This window comes from Protopterus annectens, chromosome 1.part2 (genome assembly GCF_019279795.1).
Source record: "Protopterus annectens isolate FY-2018-M chromosome 1.part2, PAN1.0, whole genome shotgun sequence".
NCBI lineage: Eukaryota > Metazoa > Chordata > Ceratodontiformes > Protopteridae > Protopterus > Protopterus annectens.
Genome location: NC_056727.1, coordinates 821,815,772 through 821,837,136, shown reverse-complemented (window position 1 = coordinate 821,837,136; position 21,365 = coordinate 821,815,772). Strand labels below are relative to the sequence as shown.

General features: G+C 37.3%; 1 protein-coding gene across 1 annotated transcript in view; it reads left to right on the top strand.

Annotated features, from left to right (window-relative positions):
- RYR2 (ryanodine receptor 2) overlaps window positions 1–21,365 on the top strand; it is a 6,224,161-nt gene that overhangs the window by 3,807,090 nt on the left and 2,395,706 nt on the right. Inside the window, exons 54-55 of the mRNA XM_044059048.1 lie at window positions 8,558–8,636; window positions 8,720–8,809. Of these exons, the coding sequence (XP_043914983.1) occupies window positions 8,558–8,636; window positions 8,720–8,809 (169 nt within the window). The remainder of the gene's footprint in view (window positions 1–8,557; window positions 8,637–8,719; window positions 8,810–21,365) is intronic.

The window sequence follows — 21,365 nt, the reverse complement described above, 5'->3', positions numbered from 1 at the left end:
GGTCTGTCCTTGCCTGGGCGAATGGCTCCTTACCATCTGCACAACAGCGTTACTGATCACTGACAGGGGCACCTTGCTCCAGTTGTGCAACCACTTAGGCATTATAGTCAATTATTTAAAGTCAAGCCTACAACCCATTCAAACATTGGAGTTCATAGTTTTCCACTTGGATACATTCAGTCAAGTTGCCAGACTCCCAGGCTCCAGAGTGGTCAGCCTTTGATCTCAGGTACTTTCCATTCTTGCAGTTTTGAAGCCTCTAGCTCATGCAGTTTTGAAACTCTTTGGCCACATGGCAGTTTTTATAGGGTTGGTCCTTCTAGCCAGGATGAAGGCTCTGCTGTGGATCCTGGTGGTACAGTGGTCTTTTGTGACTCACCCAGTGGACTTTACAGTAGGTTTGACAAACGTATGTCACAATCAAATTCAATGGTGATTACATTCTCCATTAGTGACCAATGGGAGACAGATTGTTCTTTTCCTTCCTTCCTTCAGCCATGGTCATCATGGACACCACCCATCTAGGGTGGAGTGCATTTTGATAAGGGAATGGTTCAAGAGTCCTGGTCTTATGCGGAGGCCAACATCCACATCAATTTTTTGGAGATGAGTGCTGTCCCCGAGTTTCATGCCTATCAGGATGCCGTTCTTAGAAGTGTGATTTGTCAAGGGGCCATGAAGGTTTGTCAATGGGTGATTTTATCTTAGTGGTTTCTGGTTGCAATGCACATCCCAGGGAAGTCCAACATTCTGGCCAATAGCCTCAGCAGGAACATTTTGCTTCCTCATTTATGGTCTCAGATTTTCTGGCTGTGGGGAATTCAGTGTTGTGACCTGTTTGCCTCCCCATCAAACACCAAGTGCAGCAGCTATTATGCTTTAGTCCCCCAACTAGGGCAGTCACCCAGAGATGCTCTGCTATTTGCTTGGTCTATGTTACTCCCGTGCACTTATCCCCTGGATCCTTTAATTGTGAAATTCCTCCAGAAGGCAGCCCACTGCAGAATGACTGTGATCCTCATAGCACCCTTTTGGCCTCATCAGGTGTGGTTTCCCTTCCTATGGTCTCTTCTGTGGTACATTCCTTTGATTCTGAATCCCATTCCAGGTTTTGTTTCTCATACAGTGGATCGTGTTCCTCTCAGTCTTCCATACCACAGGTTAATTGCATGGTTTCTCCAATTCCTTTGATGGCCAGGAATCCCAAGCATTCCTTTGCTGTATTACATATCTTGTCTTCATCTCATAGGTTCATAGGTGTTTACTAAGCTAATGACCACAAGGGCCTTTTTAAGCCTAGCCATGCATCCCAAATCTCTGAGAAGTTCTGACACCCTTGATAAGTATAAGCAGGGGCTTAGGAGGTGAAACACTTACTAGCTAGGGCCTGGGAGATGAACCATTTACAGGTTGCCTGTGTACATTAGAGACATAGGTGCCAAAATCCTTAGACTAAGAAAATGTATTCCATTAAGTAGAGATGTTTTGCGCTGTTGTTGGAAGCTCGAGAGCTCAATCCTTTATCCACCCTTTTAGAATCTTAGATTTTCTTACTGAGTTGTTTCATTCTAGTTTTTTCTATGATTAAGGTGCAATTTGCAGCCATTTCTAATTTTCACTTTGGCAGGGATAATGTTCCTCTGGCTGCTCTTAAGATTTCCAAGGCTTTTCTAAAAGGTACCTTTTTGCCACATCCCCTCAGTTCAGGATACAGTTCCTCCCTGGGATTTGCCATTTATTTTGCAGGCTTTCCTTTTGAACCTTCAGCTACATCAGAATTAAAGTTGTTTTGAAAGACCTTATTGTTGGTGGCTGTTACTTCAGCAAGGAGGGTTTCGGAGTTACAAGCTGTTGACTCCTCTCCTGCGTATCTGGTGTTCCACAAAGACAGGGTTTTTCTCTGTACAAATCCCACTTTCTGCCTAAAGTTGTTTTGGAGAATAATCTTAATAGTTGCATTAATCTTCATGCATTTTTTTTCCAATTTCTCCAACAAAAGGAATACCTTCTGCATTGTCTGGAAGTGCATACACAACTGAGATTTTATTTGGACCGTATTAAGGCATTTAGAAAATCCAGTCAATTATTTGTTTCCTTTTCAAAATCTAGTCTGGGCACACCTGTGTCTAAAGTGACATTATTCAAGTGGCTATCAGACTGTATTTCATTTGCATATGCCTCGAGAGGCAGGACACTGCCGAGCAGACCTAAGGTTCATTCTACCAGAGCTATGGCTACATCTGCTGTTTCATTTTCTAGAGTATCCCTAAATGAAGTTTGTGCAGTGGCTACTTGGATGGACCACCACATCTTTGTTTCCTATTACAGGCTGGATATTCAGTCAAGATCCAGGGCTTCATTTGGTTCCACTGTATTGTAGACTATATTTCCTTAGTTCCTCTCAAGGAATTCTACATGGCTAGAGACTTATTTCCACAGGTTGAAGCCAGACAGAGAAGACGACACCAGATACGAAAGTTATGTACTTACCATCGCAATAAATCCATGTTCTCTATCTCTGTTTGGTTCAACCCCCGCCCACTTCATGGCTTGATATGGGAAAATTCTTTATCCAGGATGACTGGGTAATGGAGGCCATCCATTCCTTATTCTTGGAGTCCTACATCCTCCTTTTGTATGGGGAGCTTTTTTAGCTTAGAGATTGGCTTAGATGGAGCAAACTTGATCTGAGGGGTCATTTGAGGAGTGGGAGATTATAGGTAAGGGAGGTAGGGCCTGGTGAGTTGCAAGTCTGAAGGATTTGGCCAGTGTTGGATCTGATGACCCATAGGTTGAACCAGATGGAGACAGACAACATGGATCTATCGTTATGTTAAGTACATAACTTTCATTTTTTTCTTTTCTTTTTTTTTGTTCCCCTCCTTTTCTTTCACGGTGTGTTTTGTAACTTTCAACACAGGTGTGGTGAAGAAAGTATATTCTTTATTAAAAGTATGAAGTGTTCTTGAGAAAAAAGGTATGGAATTTCAATATTAGATATATATGCAAATTAAAATCGTCTATTAACATGAATGGTATGCACACTTTTTTCAAAGATGAGAAGTTTATTAAAATTCATACAGAATTGTACTGAAGAGTTACTTTTACTACAAGAAGTCCATATTAGTGATGGACAATGTGAATATAAGTAAAAAGTATAAATGGAACAAAGCTGGTTATAATAATTTTGCTACATCTAGGTCTGAAGGTGCAGTATTTCTTTTTAAGAATGCTTGCACTGGTAAAGTTGTAGGCTGTTGTTATAAGTTAAAGAGATGTGTAATCACTATATCATTGAAAATTGATAACTTACTTTAATTATAGGCTGTGTACATCATTTCTTTTCACAATGCCAGCCCTTTTTAGACAATATTACAGACATTTTGTAAACACTGGGAAATATCACTACCATTGTTGGAGTTGATTGGACTTCAGTGCTTAACCCTGATTTAGGTCATTCCTTTCTACCTGGTAAATATGTTTTTCAAGTGACTAATGATAAAATATTGTTAAATGCTTGTATCAAGAGGAATTGTATGATGGAAATGTAAAAGAACATGCCCACATTTCCCACACAGCTAAGTTGTGTTTTAGAATAGATTTATTATGTTGCATGATTAGATTCTGAAATTTTCCTTTAGGAATCATATTTTTGTCCTTATGATCATAAAAGGCTTTGCATACCATGCAAGATACAACTTAAATCAGATTCAATGACTTACAGTCAAAATAACTAGGAACCTCATGTTCCCTCTGATTATTTGGGCAAAAAAATTGAGGGTGCATTAGCCAACAAACTACATCTGTTGCACCCATTACAGCCATAAGTACCCCTAGAATCTTTTTTTACATAAAATAACTGGTTTATACATCTCAAAAATGTTAACAGAATATTTTTCTTAAAAAATGTCAGTACCTCACCTATGATGTCACATACCTGGGTATTGGCAACTAAAATGTCTCAGTTTTGAATAACCCATATTATTGCTGGAGTATCCAAATTGAATGTTAATACTATATTGAGTTTTGTATAATCACAAATCTGATTCATAGATTTCTCAATAACCTCCTGTAAATCTGGACTTTCCAAAACTGGTGCAAATATATTTTTCCTACCCAGTGCAACCTCTTCCATAGACTGGTTGATTACATTTTCTGAGTAACCTCTGGTCAAAAACATTTTATACCCTCCCCCATTTTTTTATGAAAAAAAATATCTTTACTGGCCAACATACTAATGTACACCAACTGACCTTTAACTATGTTTTGTTAACATGATGTGGTTGCACACTAGAAAAAATCAAGATAAGCATTACTAGCATCTTCTTTTTTGAAAATAGTACTTCAAAAGGTTTCACTACTAAGATCTTTAAAAATTTGCACATCTAAAAAAGTAATAGATGTCTCCCCCCATATGAAATTGAAAGTTTAAAATTTTTTGTAGGATTTTGTAAAAAACCCTGGAAATTATTTAATCTTCACTCCAACCAGTCCATAGAAAAAATAAATCAGCAGTAAAGCGGGCATAATGTTTTACATATCTAAATAATGGTGTGAATAAACCTTTACAAATCCCCACTGAACTAAAACCAGATTTGCATAACTGGGTGCCGTGGCCATGGCCACCCCAGTCACTTGTTTGTAACAAGTATCCTTAAACAAGAAAAAATTGTTGGCCAACACAATCCATACATTTTTTGCTAATAACATATAGCAACCTTTCTGAAAGTTTGTCAGATAAAACCTGTTTTACGTATAAAATCCCCAAGTCATGGGGTATAACTGTGTACAAGCTCAAGATGTGCTCTTTCTCTAAAACATCCTCTTGCACTGCTAGGGATCCTGTCAGTTTGCCCAGAAAATTTAGAGTTTTTAATGTAATCCTGAATACTCTTAACCACAATCTTAACCATATGTTCAATGGAAATACCAGTGGTATCAGTCTTTTACTTTGCTGCAGGCACTATGGGTAAAAAAGGAGGGCTGGTCACTGATTTGTGGATTTTGGGAATACCAGAAAATACCAGAATTTTGGGTTTATTAATCTTAAGATAATTAGGTATACCTTCACTTATTGACCCTGCAACCAAACAATATTAAATAAACTTGTCTACATCATTACAAGCAAAAGAATGCATTGTACATCAATTTATCTGTAAGCCATACAGTCACTTAACAAAATGCACATACTAGTCTCACAATCAATAGTATTCATTAAAATAAGGCCCTCTCATTTATCCATCTTCATCACATTAAGCACTTTATTGTCCCTAAAAAAAACTTCATGACTTCGCATTCAGATTTGGACACGCCGAAAAACTTATGTTAAACTGGTTTTGCCAGAATTTACCTAATTTCCTTTTTATACATGTTTTCAAAGTTGGTAATGGTGTCTTAATTATGTGGAATAACAATGTTAGGTTTGCAGAAAACATTGTCCTTCAATAAGTCACAGCAAGTCTCAGAAAACATCATGGCCAAACAGATCCTCCTGTGAAAAGTTTTATAGAATTCAAAGACTATACTACTGAAACTCTTCTAGAGGGGACAAACACCAGTCCTTTCTGAATTATCTTAGTTGGGTCTTTTGTACAGACATGACTAGATAAATGAAAGACTTAAAAGCACTTAGTTCATCAGAGTCATAGTTGTTTACTGTCTGTAAAGTACAGGTTTGTACATTTCCATTAAATTCCTCTGCTCCACCATAAAGGGAGGATTCACCTTGTTTAATTGTGGAAAACTTACTGACAGCTGAGAGGTCTGCCAAAGGATGTGATGGTTGACATTCAACCAGTGACCATCTTGATTAAAATGCTAAAAATGAGGATGACATTGCCAAGGCTGATGTGTCATATATCTCCTATTCAATTGTAGCCAGTTGTCCCAATGAAACTTCCTCTTCACCTTTTTCTGTTGAGGTGGAATCAGATCGTATAATAATTGACTTCTCCACTGGTCACCTGACCTCTCAAAATAGCAAACAAAAAAAAAAATTGGACTGATGTCATTTCCTGGTGTGACACCAACTGTGTTGCTAGTATTTTCCCCAGTTTCAGAATTCTTTTTCATATATTTCCTGAAATCCCACTGGAACTTTCTATACATTCTCTTTTTTAAGTGTTTAATTTTCCTTGTTGGAGTTACCGAAAATACTTCGTTGTTTGTTAATAAACTCTTGGGTGGGGACCAAACTCTTTAGTTTAAATACTCAGTCGATGTTCTGATTTAAAGAGGAAATCCATTCTACATTAAAATGCATCAACAGTCTGATAAACTGAAACCTAGCTTGCCACATGTACTCTCCCATTGTTTATAAAATTCATTCTGTACTAAACCACTAGTGGGTCTTTTGTAAATTCTCAAATCTCTAGGTACCCTGCTAGCAGAGATGCTCTGTTGTTCCACTGGATACGTTTCATTCTAATAAGATCTTTTTTGACTTCACTAAATAATTTAGAAGCTTCTTCACTGTTAGTCACTCCGATATCAGCAATATATTCTGGCATGCTCAGTCATCCAATTCTGTTTCAAATTCATCATGATTACACGCAAAACTTTCCAACTTACTAACCACATATCCCCAAGGAACCAAAAATATGGGGTAGAAAATGAAATCACAAAAAACAAAAATTTGACTTATGTAAAAAAAAAAAAACAATGAAAAAACCATAATTAATAGGTTCCTCAGGAGATTAATGTTTCAAAGCAGACAATCTAAACATGGACAATCACCTTCAAAAGCAGTTTATTAGCTGAACATCACACATCACACAGTAAGTGCTTTCATCCCACTAGGGGACTTTTTTTGACTAAGTACAGACAGACTAATCTCTCCACATTAAACAATACTGAAATTAAAACATACCCCCTAACTCCACCAATCAAAAAGTTGGTGCTTCAACTTCCTGTTTTGAAGTTGTTGTGTCTTTCGGCTTTTCCCACTTAGGGGTCGCCACAGCAGAACTCCGGTCCGCTAATGATTGGCAGTAGATTTTTACGTGCCGAGTTGCCAGCTCTGACGCACAACCTTCAATGAAGGTATGCCCATTCATGCATGTCTTCACACAGAAGATGCTTTTAGCTGAGAATCGAACAGGACAACGTCTTACTGTGAGGCGACAACGCTACCGCAGCACCACCACCCACTTTAAAATTCAAATGATAATTAAGACCCAGATGTAGTGTTGCATTCATCAAAACTTGCCAATAATGTTCCACATTTTTTTTGTCCAAATACTGAGGGGACATATGAAGCCCCTGGTTATTTTTTTGTAAGTCATCATATCTGATTTATGTAGCATTGTGCTCAGTTTGCAAAGATTTTTATGTGGGGTGGACCAAAAGAACTTTGGGATGGAGAATCTGTGACCATTATTTTGCCATACAGGAATGGAATGAAAAAAAATGCTTTGTATAAACATTCTATAAAATGTCCAAATTAAAATATATAATACTATATATATATATATATATATATATATATATATATGTTTTGCAAGGTATATATATATATATATATATATATATATATATATATATATATATATATATATATATATATATATATATATATATATATCCTAGAATGTCTTCCCTTAAAGAATAACTTAACTTGAAGGACTATTTTTGTCAGGTTTTAATGAATGCAACATTACATCCCAGTCTTTAGAACAAATAGATTAAAAGATAGAGATACACATTCATATGTATATCTGATATCTTTATTTGCACAGAAGGATGGATTAGTTTAGCTAAGCAGACATAAGAGATTAAACAGATAGATATATAGATAGAGATATAGAAAGATAGATGAACAGACTGTGGCTAACAGATGTGTAGAGGACATAACTGTGCTGCATTAAAATACAAGTTGAGCACCCAGCGTCAGACAGTAACTGACATTGTGTAAGCTGCTTCTACACTGGAGGACCCACCATGATGTCTTCTGAAGAGTCTTTCTCCACCTCTCTGCAGTCTCATGTGCTGATAGAGACTAATGCCTATAGCTACTGGCAGCAGTTCAGTTACAGCACAGGCAAGTTAGCCGACTGGGGGAAATGTATCCGGCACATTTTGTATACTGCAAAGAAGAGTTTCTTTGCTTTTCTCAACCCAGCATCATTGCATAAATGTTTCTCTAACTTCAGCAGGTAATGGCTATTTATATAGCCTAAATACTGGCCCTAATCCGCGCTTCAGTCAAAAAGTATCTAATAAACTTATCTTGTCTCCTTCCTTATATTAGTGAAAGGCAACTAGTGACTTTGTCACCTGGGGTACCTGACAGGATACTGGAGGCTGTGGTCAGAGTTTAGGCTTGTGGGGTTGGTGGAGACAGATTTTAGAAGTGGGTACAGCAGAAGTGCTGGTAGAAAGAGAAGATACAAACATCTGTAGTAAGTGTTGAGTGAGGTATTATGTTACTGTATTTAAGTATGCCATAAATTAAGACAGCTATTTTTGACAGATCCTTGTTTTGCGGATGTCATTTTTTGTTTATCATGCATTTCTACAAATGTATAAGCTGAGATCATCGTGTTTTATTTTCCTGCAGTACAACTCTTCCTGAGAAACTAGACTATTTTATAAACAGATACGGAGAGTTCTGTCATGACAAGTGGTGCACAGATAAGGTAGGCAGCAAATCATTTTTGTAAGATAACAAGGTTTGCAGGAAGAATTGGAATGTAATTCTCACTTGCTTGTTTTGTTGCAGTTTACAAGTGGATGGGTTTATGGTGAAACAAGCTGCGAGTTTTCGAAAGTTCAACCACTACTAAAACCATATAAAATGCTGTCAGAAAAGGTAAGAATGTTGCTGTGAGATATCACCCTACAATTGTTTAACCTTCTAGAGATAAATCACATTCTAAGACATGCTTTCTCCTGTTTTTGCTTTAAATATGCGCGTAGCGTTGTTAATCTGATAAGTATTCTTACTAGAAGGAAGAGTAAAGTGGCAGTGGCAATCAGATGTCCTGTACATATCCTTTGCGAGTGTGTAAAACAGGCAAAGGCAAGAGAGACAGAAAAACAAGTATAAAGGTCAGATGCAAAGCTAATCTATGTTTTAGACTGAGGTAAACATTACATTATATATATGGTAGGGCAAACATAACAATTGTCACAGCCAGTCAGATTTCTTCATCTATTCGCTCTTCCACCATAGATATTTCTTTATTGGATCTCTGCTGGAAATCTGATTAGTCGCAAGAGACACTTCCAGGTTTAGTAAGAAAAAGACCACAGTGAAAATCTCAAAAATGAATATGTAAAGAGGTACATATTAACACCCGATAAGGTACCATGAAATTCTGCTGCATGTATGGAGGATTATAAAAACATGCGTTTAGAGTGTTTCTCCCTGGGCCTCTGCTGAAGTTTGGCGTGTTCCAAATTGGACTTTACCAGTTAGAAAATGTTAAATAAATAAATGTTGACAAGAACAGTATTGTTGTTCAGCTGCTGAGAGGATACTGCCTTAGCACCACAATTCATCTACATTAATAATATCCTGTTGAAGTCTGGATTAACATAATTCTTCTCTTCTAAAACTGTTTTTCCTTCTTTACCCAAAGCAGTCATTTTCAGCCTCCCAGTTAAAATCAGCAGCTGCCCTCATGTAGTTGCTAAGTACTGCACCTTGCTCTTGTTCAATGATCTTATGAACCACGACAAAAGAAAGAAGTCTTAAAATGTGCTCATTGAATAATTGTAAGAATGTGCTGATGGGGTCAGAATTATGGTGTTCTTCAGTCTTGACTGGTCAGGGCTTGTGATGAATATGTCATGAAAAAAGGAGATAGATCTCAGCCATAACTCCCGGCCTTCCACTGTAATATTACTGTAGTAGCCCCACATGTTGACACATTTTTCTGCTATTTTGCATGACTTGATACTAATTAGTAAACAGCAATCTTGAATGCAGAATCTTGTACAAGAGAGAATAACAAGAGAAATTATATTGTAGGGTGTCATTTTTTCCAGCTGAATAGTTATATTCAGTATTCATAGGTTCATAGGTAAGTAGTAGGCTAACTGCCCTTGAGGGGCCTTTTAAGCCTAGTCAGTGATGATGTAGTAGAACGGTAGCAGTGGTGATGTGCAGTAGCAAGTCCTGCCTAAAACCCCACCCACCATCCATCACCGGGTCATGTGTTGGAGTAATGAATGCATATTCATGCTGATGTCTTCCACTGCCGCAGGAATAAAAACAATGTTTTTTATGTTTTTGCAAGGGGCTGCCCCCCCTGCACCCCCACACCCCCTGAAAATTAAATATACCAACTCCAAGATCACATTACAATGAGGAAATGGGTAAATCACAGCCAGCTGGCATGTCAATAACACAGGCCATACCCATGTCTCTGCGAAAAGCCTGGGGAAGTACTGTTCTATTACAAAGCCTAGCCAGTTTCACTTTTTGTACTTGAATTAACTTATCTCATCTGGTTAGAAACTGGCATTGCCCATCCAATGGTCAAAATTACGTATTACTCCTAAAGAGAATGACTGAGACCACACCATAGTTATGCATGGGGTAAAGCATTTAGCAGCTGCCTCTGTCCATTATTAGTACATTGAGCAGTCTTGGCATAAATTTTCTGCTTCCCATCCATAGATCCAATTTTTATGTGGATGGGAAGTCTGTTCCAGAGCAGTGTTATCCTCTGTGAGATATTCCTGTTCCTGCAAACTGTTCTGTTGATGTTGCACAAGAGTTTTATATCCCTAGACCAAGTAGTTCTGATGCCATTTGACTTGCTGATGTGCAGTACATCCACCAGTGTTGGGTCAGAGGATTCCTTGTATGCCAGACACAGGTCACCTAGAAGCAGTCAGTAGGATACTGAATATAGTGCCAGGGCTTTGAGTCACTCCATGTAAGACGTTGTTTTAGCCTTGTATCCTTTTAATGGGCCTCTGTGGGCATTCCAGTTGTTGCATGTGTCTGGACAGATACATGCCAATGGGGGGTATTATATTCAATAATTGACTTAATGAGGGCTGAGTAAACGGAGACAATAACATCCCTAGATCTAGACACAATCCCTTTGTTTATAAGTTGTGCAACATAGAAGAACTTTCTTACAACAATGGACATATGTTGATCAAAAGTTAGGTCACTGTCCACATAAGTTCTCAAAGCCCAAACAACTGTGTCAACTCTCTGGGCAGTATTGTAAATGTGGTAGTTTCTTGGGGCTTCTCAAAGGATACAGTAATGCATTTTTTGGCATTTAGTTTCAGCCCACTTTTCTTGTCACTGGTTATTCATTTGGGGCAAACCTACCTGCACGATGGCAAAGTCATTTTAGGATTCAATGACTACTCCTAGCTTGCAATCATCTGCAGTCAAAGTCAGCCAGATCCCTTTGGTGTTTTCCTTTTATTTCAGGAAAGTAGATGCCAAATAGCAGAAGTCCCAGCACAGAACCCCGATGGACTCCACTAGTTACTGGTCTCTTTGTGGAGGTAACTTCTATTCTATCTATGAGCCATTTGGCAATCCAGCAGGTGACATAAGAGTTTATTTCCAGTTTATTTAACTTCTGTACTGTGCGTGAGTGGGGAATTGTGTCAAAAGCTTGGAACAGGTCAAGGTATGTGGTGTGTACTGTTTTGCCTTTATCCATTGCTTTGGCGACCTTTTCAAAAAAATCCACCAGGTTGAGTAAGCATTACCTGCCCTTGATGGAGCCCATCTGAGATGAGTCCAGTGTCTGGAGGTTCCCTATGTCCTGACTGATTCGTTCCATGATAAGTCTTTCCATGGTTTAGCATTTCAGACTGGTCAGACATATGGGTCTGTAATTACCTGGATCTGTGTATGGTCCTCCCTTATGCAAGGGAATGATGGTAGCTGCACTCCATTCACTTGGTGCAAAATCTGTATGAATTCTGAGATTGAATAGTATTATTATGGGTGTGGTTAAATCATGTTTCGTGTTATTTAAGCTGCATCCAGGGATATTGTCAGAACTCTTTGATGCAGTATTTTAAACTTTTAGTAGCACTTTTAAGGCTTGGTCTTCTGTGATAGGTGGAGGCAAGCCAGTTTCAAGTATATCCTGAGGGACAGTTGGAGGGGAGAGAAGGTAAAGTTAGAACTATATTTATTGGCCACTAGGTTTGCTATATTATCAGCCTCATTGTACATAACATAATTCACAATTAGCTCAGTTCATTGTGCATTGTGTATTTGAGGTTACATACATAACTAAAAATGTCTTGTGAATGTCTTTGGCTTAGGTACTTATTTTAGCCTCAAACTTTGCTTTGGTAGATTTTATTAAGTTCATGAGTTGTTTGTTTATTTATTCCAACATTCTGTTGTGGCATTAAATGCTTCTAGTGTATTTGCTGGTCATGCACCATTTATATACATTTATGATATATTTTATTTTTTTTAATTTAGAAGCTATGACTTTGATAACAGTATAGATGAATAAATTACAAAAATGACAAGGTCATTCAAATAGCAGATTTGAATGAGCTATGTAATGGTTGACCAACAATGACTGAATATATTAGAAGTGATGTATAATATTTGCAACTATAGTTGTGTCGGCACGGTTTGGAATTTATAATTTGTGCAATTGAGATTGTGTCGCTATGGTTTATTTTCATTTATATTAATGTAACATTGCCTATGTCATACATGATAATTTAATAAAGATGTTTCTTGTTAAAAAAAGATCATTCAAATAGCAAACAGTGCTATATAAAAGTAATATTTTTAAATATAACATTAAAATATATCTTATGTTTTTGCAGATCTGCTGAAATGTAAAGAATGTAAATGGACATTTTAATATCCCTGTTGTTATTGGCATAATGAACTAAAAGACAATAATTTAGAATATATAATGGTAGTAAGATAAGTGTATGAACCTAAAATTACTATACACAAAACCAGTGGAATCTTCTTATATGTAAAGAAATATGGCCTTAAGAAATTCAAAGAAACCCAGCTCAAATATTACTACTAGTTCATATAGGTAATTAGAATTTGAAACAATTGTATAAAAAGCTGTTGGTGTCACACAACCTGATACATCCCCCCCCAACCACTAGTGTACAGCTAACTGGTATACCCATTATACCAGCCGGATTTCTAGCAGGTTTATCCCTGCAGACTCAAAACAAATAAGTAACTGATCTGTATTGTATATTGGGTTCTTCTTCCTGACAAATGTTTTAACTTTAATCTGCTTCTGCATGCATTCATTTCTGTATTCATTCACTTTCTGGATGACTGCCTTGTTTTGTGCACTCTTATGTTGTATCAGTGGCTTCTCTGTGCCTGTTGTCATCCTGATTCTGAGAATGCTGCTTTGAGAAAGACAAGGCAAGTGAATTATGTACAACAGATGCTGGTGTGACTAGAATGTATCATCTTGTTTCATTAGGGATCACTTGCTTCAGACTTATACCATTCCTCCACCATCTATTGCTGTGGTGTCCTATATGGTTGTCTAGAGAAGTGTACAGATACAGCTAACTGACTACTCTTTCAAGGTGCACTGCTCATCTTCTTGCAGTGCTTTCAGTCAACAGAAAATTAGTTTTGTTTGGGAGCTTCTCACAGTTTTTGTTCAGTAGTAATGTGGGTCTGCATTCTGTTATGTGGAGTCCACATATCCATCTCAGAGGTAGAAAGACACAAATAAAAAGAAGTGATAGGCCTTTAGTTTCTCAGTTCTTTCTCACCAATCATAGGAAAAGAGTGCTTGGATCATTTTGAACTGATATTTTGCACATTTATCTGTCTTTTGTTCAAATGTGATTTGTATTGCACTCAATCCAGATTCATATTTAGGACTTTGCTCTACATGTGTTACTGTAGTGAGAAAATGGCTCTTCAGGGCAAACACTTGTTCATGTGTGCCTTTTGCTACCAAACCAGACCAAATCCTGAGTATGTGTATGTTTTCAACCTTTAATATCACAGTGTTAAATTGCAATGCAAAGAAGACCCACGAAAAACTTCAGGATATGAAAACCGTTATTAACTTTGCCAGAGAGATAAATTTTTTGCTGACCATTGAAGATGTTCATTCATTAATGGATGACCATTTCTGACATAAGCACAAGAAAATGAACATGTCTTTAGACCACAAAATATCTTCCTCCCATATATTTTAAGCCACTGAGGTCAAGTGTCACTAAAGGGCTGTTTGCCCAGGCGTTTATTGACAGCTGTGTTAATGAAGGCCAGTACTGAGCTGTCGTCAACAAAGTGACATGATTTTTTTCATTTGGGAGGTGCATTTCCCTGAGCATCAGATGAGATGAGGATGGTACACCCATGCCTGTTTTAATCTGCTTCCTGAGTATCGTGGAGGATATCTTCAAAGAAAAAGATCCTCTGTGCTTAACTGGTGAATAGGAACAACACTGCCTCAAGAGTTCTTTATCAATCTGTTGGTTAAATCTGTCACTAACAGACTTAACAAATGAATATTCATAGCAAGAAATAATAATTTTACTGGTGGTATTGTATAAGATCGATCAAATTCTGTAAATAATTCCTGGAGTTAACCAGGTTTATTGTCTGCTTTTACCTGGATTCTTTTAAATCAAGGGATATGGTTGGACATTACAGCTTATTCTATCTTATTCAATTCAACACCTGTCAAATGCAAAATAATCTGATAAGGATTCAGATCAACCAAAAGAGTCTGATCTTGAATACAAGGTTGTCATCTATCACCAAATCCTTCCTTTTAGCTAGTTAGTCTGATAGACAAGCTATGCCACCTGCAGCAGAATATCCATCCTTTCACATCAGTTCCTGAAAAGGTGGTGGTAGATGAGTTTCCATTGTGGATAAGTGCTAAAGGAGATGGCAGCGATCTTTAACCTTTCAGAACTCCTCTCCAAGGGGCTAGCACAACTCTTACCTGAAATTAAATTTGATACTGCATCTGATGGTAAAAAAACTTAACTATAAATATTGACACACATGGTAAGATAAATTTCTCTTGCTTTTCATATAGATCACTGTGGAAGTAGCCTAAGCTATATGGGTTATATCCTGCTAAGGATATAACAGCTGACCAGCATTTAAAGCTTTCAGGGCACCTTCCAGAAACCTAAAGCATTAGTCAGCTCAAGCTGAACTTAATAAAATACAGGTTTAGGTACCAAGCCTTTCAGAGCTTTCCTGCTGCTGAAGGGAGAGCTCCTCTGCAGGCTTTTGAGGATTGATAGTCAGATGACGTTGTTCAATTGCTGGCCAGATAAGTTCTCTTTGGGGGAAAAAGTGTCTGCTTTACTTTTTGAGAAAAACTTACTTTCTCTATTAAACTACAACCTACCAGTTCCTCGAGTCTTTGTTTTTCCAGCTGCAAAAAGAAGATTATTTTAAAACAGCCTTTGACAGAACAGAAGGCTGGAAATGTGCCTCTGCCACACGTGATTGACTCTGCTATGGTCAAAACTGGTTTCTTGGAACACTCTTCTTTTTTCCTTGGATCCCACAGCCACGACGGACTGGAGAGTTAAACGCTTCATTTGTGACTTTTGAAATGTCTGTTGTGGGAAATGGAGTGCCACTCTTGTCAGTTCTGGAAAAAGGGCAGAGAATGCTACTCTGCCAAGCTAAAAAGCTATGCCCATCCCTTGACATCTTATTGCTGGAAAAAGAGGGTCTGTTTCTATAGAAATTCCTGTAAAACAGAAAGAAAAACTTAAACATGGATCTTCTCTTGTCTCAGTTCCTCTGAACAGGAGTAATTTATTCGGCATAGCTTAGGGTTTTGTGCAGGCTATTGACTCTTCCTTTCTGACATTTTCTGGAAAGAAGAAAAAAATAATTCTTCATTTTCTGAAGAAATTCAATAGTATGAACCTCAAAATGATTCAGAAAGCACAGATCATGTTGTCTCCACAGATTTCTGATTCATATTCTGAGGAGAGTGTGTTTTTGGCCAACAATTTGAAGAACTTTTTTTCTCTGAAATTATGTCCAAAATGAATCAGTTGTTTCAATATGAAAACTGTGAATTTGCTTGATCTCTCAGCAAGTATTATAATTTGTTGCAACTGGAATTTCCAGAACCTGCTCCTATTCCTCCTACTCTGCCTACTGAGAGGATATTTTTTTTCACAGGCCGCAATTTCCATGACATCTAGCCCCTACCCTTAAAAAAACAGATTGACAATATAAAATGTCTCAGTCTTTTATGTTTTAGTCAGTCATTCCAGATAAGACCTAGGAGATACTGCTTTAGTGAATCCAGTTGCTGCTAAACATTTGATCTGATGTTGTCCTTTTCATTCTTCATCAACACATGGGTTTAGATCCAGTCCTCAGATCTGACCTGTCTGCATACTCCAGACTTCTGATCCAACTCTTCAGCTCCTCCCTGTACCCATAATGCCTAAGGTCCATTCCCATTACCTCAGATCTGGTTTGCTGGCATCATGCTCAGACCCAGGTTCCTGTCTTAAGCAAAATTTAGTTATTTTATTGTGAGTCAGTTCTTTATTTTTTTTCTCAAAAAAAGTCTCTTCTAATTATTTCATTTTGGTCTTTCCATCTGCTTTGTTAGTTTTTGCAGGTGTTAGGCTTTATACTATCTCTGATAGTATTTATTTTCTACCATAGTTGATACTGATTTACCCTTTAATTAGGGTATTTTCTCTAAATTACCATTATAGGTAATTCTTCCTTTTTCTTTCCATTAAAAAAAAAACTCCCTTTATTCCAGTGTATTTCTGTACTGCTTTAATGTACTGCTTTACTGTACCATTTTATTACTGTACTGCTTGGTACTTAACTGCCATGGCAGATAAACCAACAGTTTTCAGAAATGCAATTCTTGTGGGCATAAAATTCTGAATTCAGGTGCCCACAAGAAGTGCATTTATTGGTTCCTGCCACTTGGATACTAACTGCACTATCTGTTCTACTTTAACCCAAGGGCTCTGGCTGACTGATGCAACAAGTTGATTGTAAAAGACCTTCTACCTGCTACTTTGACTTCATCTTCTGGGGCTCAAACTCCCACTAAAGTTACTAAGATTGCTCCATTGGAGCACAAAAAATGCTCCCTGCTGAAGTTCCTCAGGACTTCATCAGAGCCACTTGTCAAAAGTAGAAAAATCTTGGATTCAACATCGTCAGATCCAAAGACTTGAGCTTCTGATCTGAAATCTTCTCAGCCAAAATCTGTGGATCCAATTATCATTTTGGTCAGTCCAATGACACCTTCCTCAGATCCCAGACCCTTGGATCTGTAGTCTGGAACTTCTCAGAGAAGTCACATGCCAGAGTATATGATTAAACCAATTTCTCCAACCTCTATTCTCTCTGTTAATACAAACCCCTAAGAAACACTCAAGGCCACTATCCACTACATCCTCCAGACATTTATCAGAAGCAGATGTGGATAGGATGATGCAAAAATGTCTCAGAGCTCAATTCCAGATGGGAGTCATACCAGCTCTATCCCCTATTGGCTCTATGAGCCTTCCAATAATGTCTAACACTATTCTCGCTCCTTCTCCAATCCTTCCAACTGATTTGGAGTCTCAGAATCTGAAAACCTTGAGGGGTCCAGAGTCATATCTGAAAAAGATCACTTCCTCAGCTCTGAAGGTATCCCTGACTAGTTCTGCTCTGATACCTTCAGATCGGAATGGGTCCTGGAGCTGAAGTGACAGCATCGGCTTCATGGGACTGGGATCAACTCCGATGGTATTGGGTCCATCCCTGCCCTTTAGAGCCTTGGCCATGGACAGTTTGGGTCCAGTTCCATCCATGAGGCATGGAGGCATGGATCCAAGAGCTTCCATCCTCAAGGCATGGATCCAAGAGCAGTTGTGATCTGCCTGTGCTGGGAGCTTCAGTGGGTTACTGCTTCTCTGGGTTCATCTGCCTTTGAGATAATGCAAAAACAGATAAAATCACATAGACAACCATGCTGCGAACCATAAAAACAAACTTTAATAAAATAAAATGAAATAAAATCACTGCATAGAAAAAAATGGACAAGCATTTTTGGGTACACCCCTTCTTCAGGTCCATTCAATCAATATAAAAATACAAACATATAGAACACTATTAACCAATTAACAGTGAGGTCTCCTCCCCTTTAAAATCAGTTTAATAGGAAGCAGACAATTCAAGCCAGGTGGCTTATCAGCCATGAGTTCTGCTATCCAATTAGATTTTGAATTCTTAGTATCATTTACAATGTCCCTGCCCCTTGCGGTAACATAGATTACTTGCAAAACCATAAAAGAAAAAGTATGATTATTATTCTGGGCGATATAGTGTGCCAACGAATTATAGTTGGCTTTTACCCTTATATCCCTCATATGTTGCAAGATCTGATCCTTCAATTGCCTTTTCATTTTACCTACATAAAAAGCAAAACACTGCTCACATTTTGCTAGGTAAATAACATTAGGATGATAAACCCTTTTGGTGACTGGATTGCCAAATCTATTTTCCATGCTAACTTGTGGACAAGCCTTGCACCATCAAAAGGGGTAGGTCCCAATTCTAGGGAGTTTATTTACTTTTCATTGAAGAGAGCCTTTACAAATTATTCTAGTTAAATTCAAGTTGTTTTTAAAAACAAAAGAAGGCCAGTCACCAATAAATTTCTTTAAACTGTCATCAGTGAACAATATTTTCCAGTTATAATTGACAATATGACATATAGTATTCACATCACTACTATATTTCAAACAACTTCTCAGACCACCTAACATAAATTTATTAGGAACAGATGTGCATTCAGGCTCCCTAAGCAACCATGACTTGCCTCATGTGCTTCTTTGGTCTTTCACATCACTAATCACATTTTCAAGATCATTATTCTTGTAACCCAAAGACTCCAACCTTGATTGTAATAAATCCAACTCATAATAAAAATCAACATCATTTGTACATAACCTAGAAGCACTAAGTGCTTGCCCTTTTATAATATTTTTAAAAACACGTCTGGAGTGCATACTGCTGTGAGGTAAGTAATGGTTCTTCTAACAGGGTCTATTATGCACTATTGCAAATAACAAACAAAAAATCTCAGCACAGGCAGAAAAACATAGAAGACATGTAGATAAATATAAAGGAAAAGTACAAAATAAACAATTTATTGATGACCCCAAAAAAGTTTTATAGCGAATTGCGAAACAAGGTAAAATGTATTGAAAGACCACCAAAAAAAGAAGAGATAGATACATTTTGGAGAACTATTTATGAAGATCCTGTGGAACATAACAAAGACACTAAATGGATAGAAGTAAAAGAAAGAATAAGAAGTTTAAAGGTACAGGATATGAAACGGGATGAAGTAACAGCCAGAGAGATTGAAACAAAGTTAAGAAAAGCCTGTAATTGGAAAGCCACAGGCCCAGATGCAGTACCTAACTTCTGGCTAAAAGTATTAACATCTTTGCACAAGGATTTAGCCATGTGTAAGAACTATTTATATGTGCACCCCAAACAGACACCAACCTGGCTAACAACAGGAAAAACAATGCTCCTACTTAAGAGTAAACCTGGAAGCTACTCTAAAAATTATAGACTAATAACTTGCCTTCCAACCATGTATAAACTATACACTGCAATTGATGCTGACAGAGTTTATAGTCATTTAGAAGAAAACTCAATTATGACAACAGAACAAAAGGCAATAAAAGAAAGTCATATGGAAAAAAGGATCATTTGTTGTTAAATAAAGTTATTATGGAGAACTGTAAAAAGTGGAAGAATCTAAGTATGGCATGAATTGACTACAAAAGAAATTGATAGTATCCCACATTCATGTATAAATGAGTGCTTAAAAATGTATAAGATAAACCCTACACTGATCGACTACATTACAGTGACCATGAAACAGTGGCAGACTACTTTGCAATTAAGCCACGATAAAGGACACATTATTATTCCAGAGATAAAAATTCAGAAGGGATATTCCAGGGTGACTCTCTGTTACCACTGCTATTTTGTCTTGCCCTTAACTCATTAAGCTGTCTATTTAACAGCTTATGCCATGGCTATAATTTGGCTCCTAGAAAACAACAAAGTGTAAAGACTTCTCATCTTCTCTTTATTGATGATTTAAAAATGTAGAGGTTATCAGATGAGAAACTGAAAGCACAACTGCAAGTTATCAAAACTTTTTCAGATGATATAAAAATGTAATTTGGGCTTGATAAATGTGCAAAAGCAACCTTTAAAGCAGGAAAACTGCAGCACCAAGAAAACATTGGTTTGGAGCAAGAATGTGATATAAAAGAACTTGAGGAAGAGGGAGTATATACATATTTGAGAATTGATGAAAGATCAATAATAAAACATAAACAAATGCAAATAAAACTTAGTAAGGAATATTTTAGATTAATCCTGAAAACAGTGTTGAATCTAGGAACAAAATGTAAGCTATAAACCGATTTGATCTTCCTGTCCTAACTTACATTTGGATAGTTTGGACAGGAAAACATGAAGGATGCTTCATACCCATCAAAGGAATCAGTGCATACCAAGACTATATATTCCCTGTTCTGAAGGTGATATGGGCCTCCTCGAAACTGACTACATGTATAGATCTGCAATAGTAGGACTGCATACATATCTGTTGAGCTCACAAGACCCAATTGTAGTGAAGGTTTTGAAACATGAGGAGAATAAATCTAAGATGAATTCCCTGCTTAGTTTAGGAGAAGCATATTGGCATCAAGCAGAAATGAGAATCAAATCAGAACTAGATAAAAATCAGGCAGCAATTGAATGTGCCAAAAAATTAAATAATATAAGGTGAAGGATCAGACAAGTAGGTGATAAATATGGAAAATGCATAAATACAGTTACAAGTATAGAAAACTCTTGGAAAAACTACATGTTGATCAGGATCAGATGCAGGAATGGTTAAGGAGAGGTGAATTTAAACAAAAAGATGAAAAGTTTATATTGGTGGCCCAAGATAGTGAACTACATACACATTGGTTTACAAAGTTTATTGAACATGTGAGGGAAATAGACAAATGAAGGTTTTTGTAAAACAGAATTGGAAACAATTGCACATCTTGTTGCTGGCTGTGATATTTTGATATCAAAAGGACTGTATACTGAAAGGCATAATAATGTAGCAAGACTGTTGCAATGGGGATTGTGCAAACATTATAATATTGAAGTAGATAAAAAAAAACAGTGGAAACACGAGCCACAAAGCATCATAGAAAATGATGGAGTTTATATCACATGGGATCATCCAATACCAACAGTTCAAAAAATAGATATGAGAAAACCAGATATAGTAGTCCATGAAAAGAAGACAAAAGTAGTATTGAGTATTGAAATCAGTAATGAAATTGACAGTGCCTTATGGACAGAGAGACAC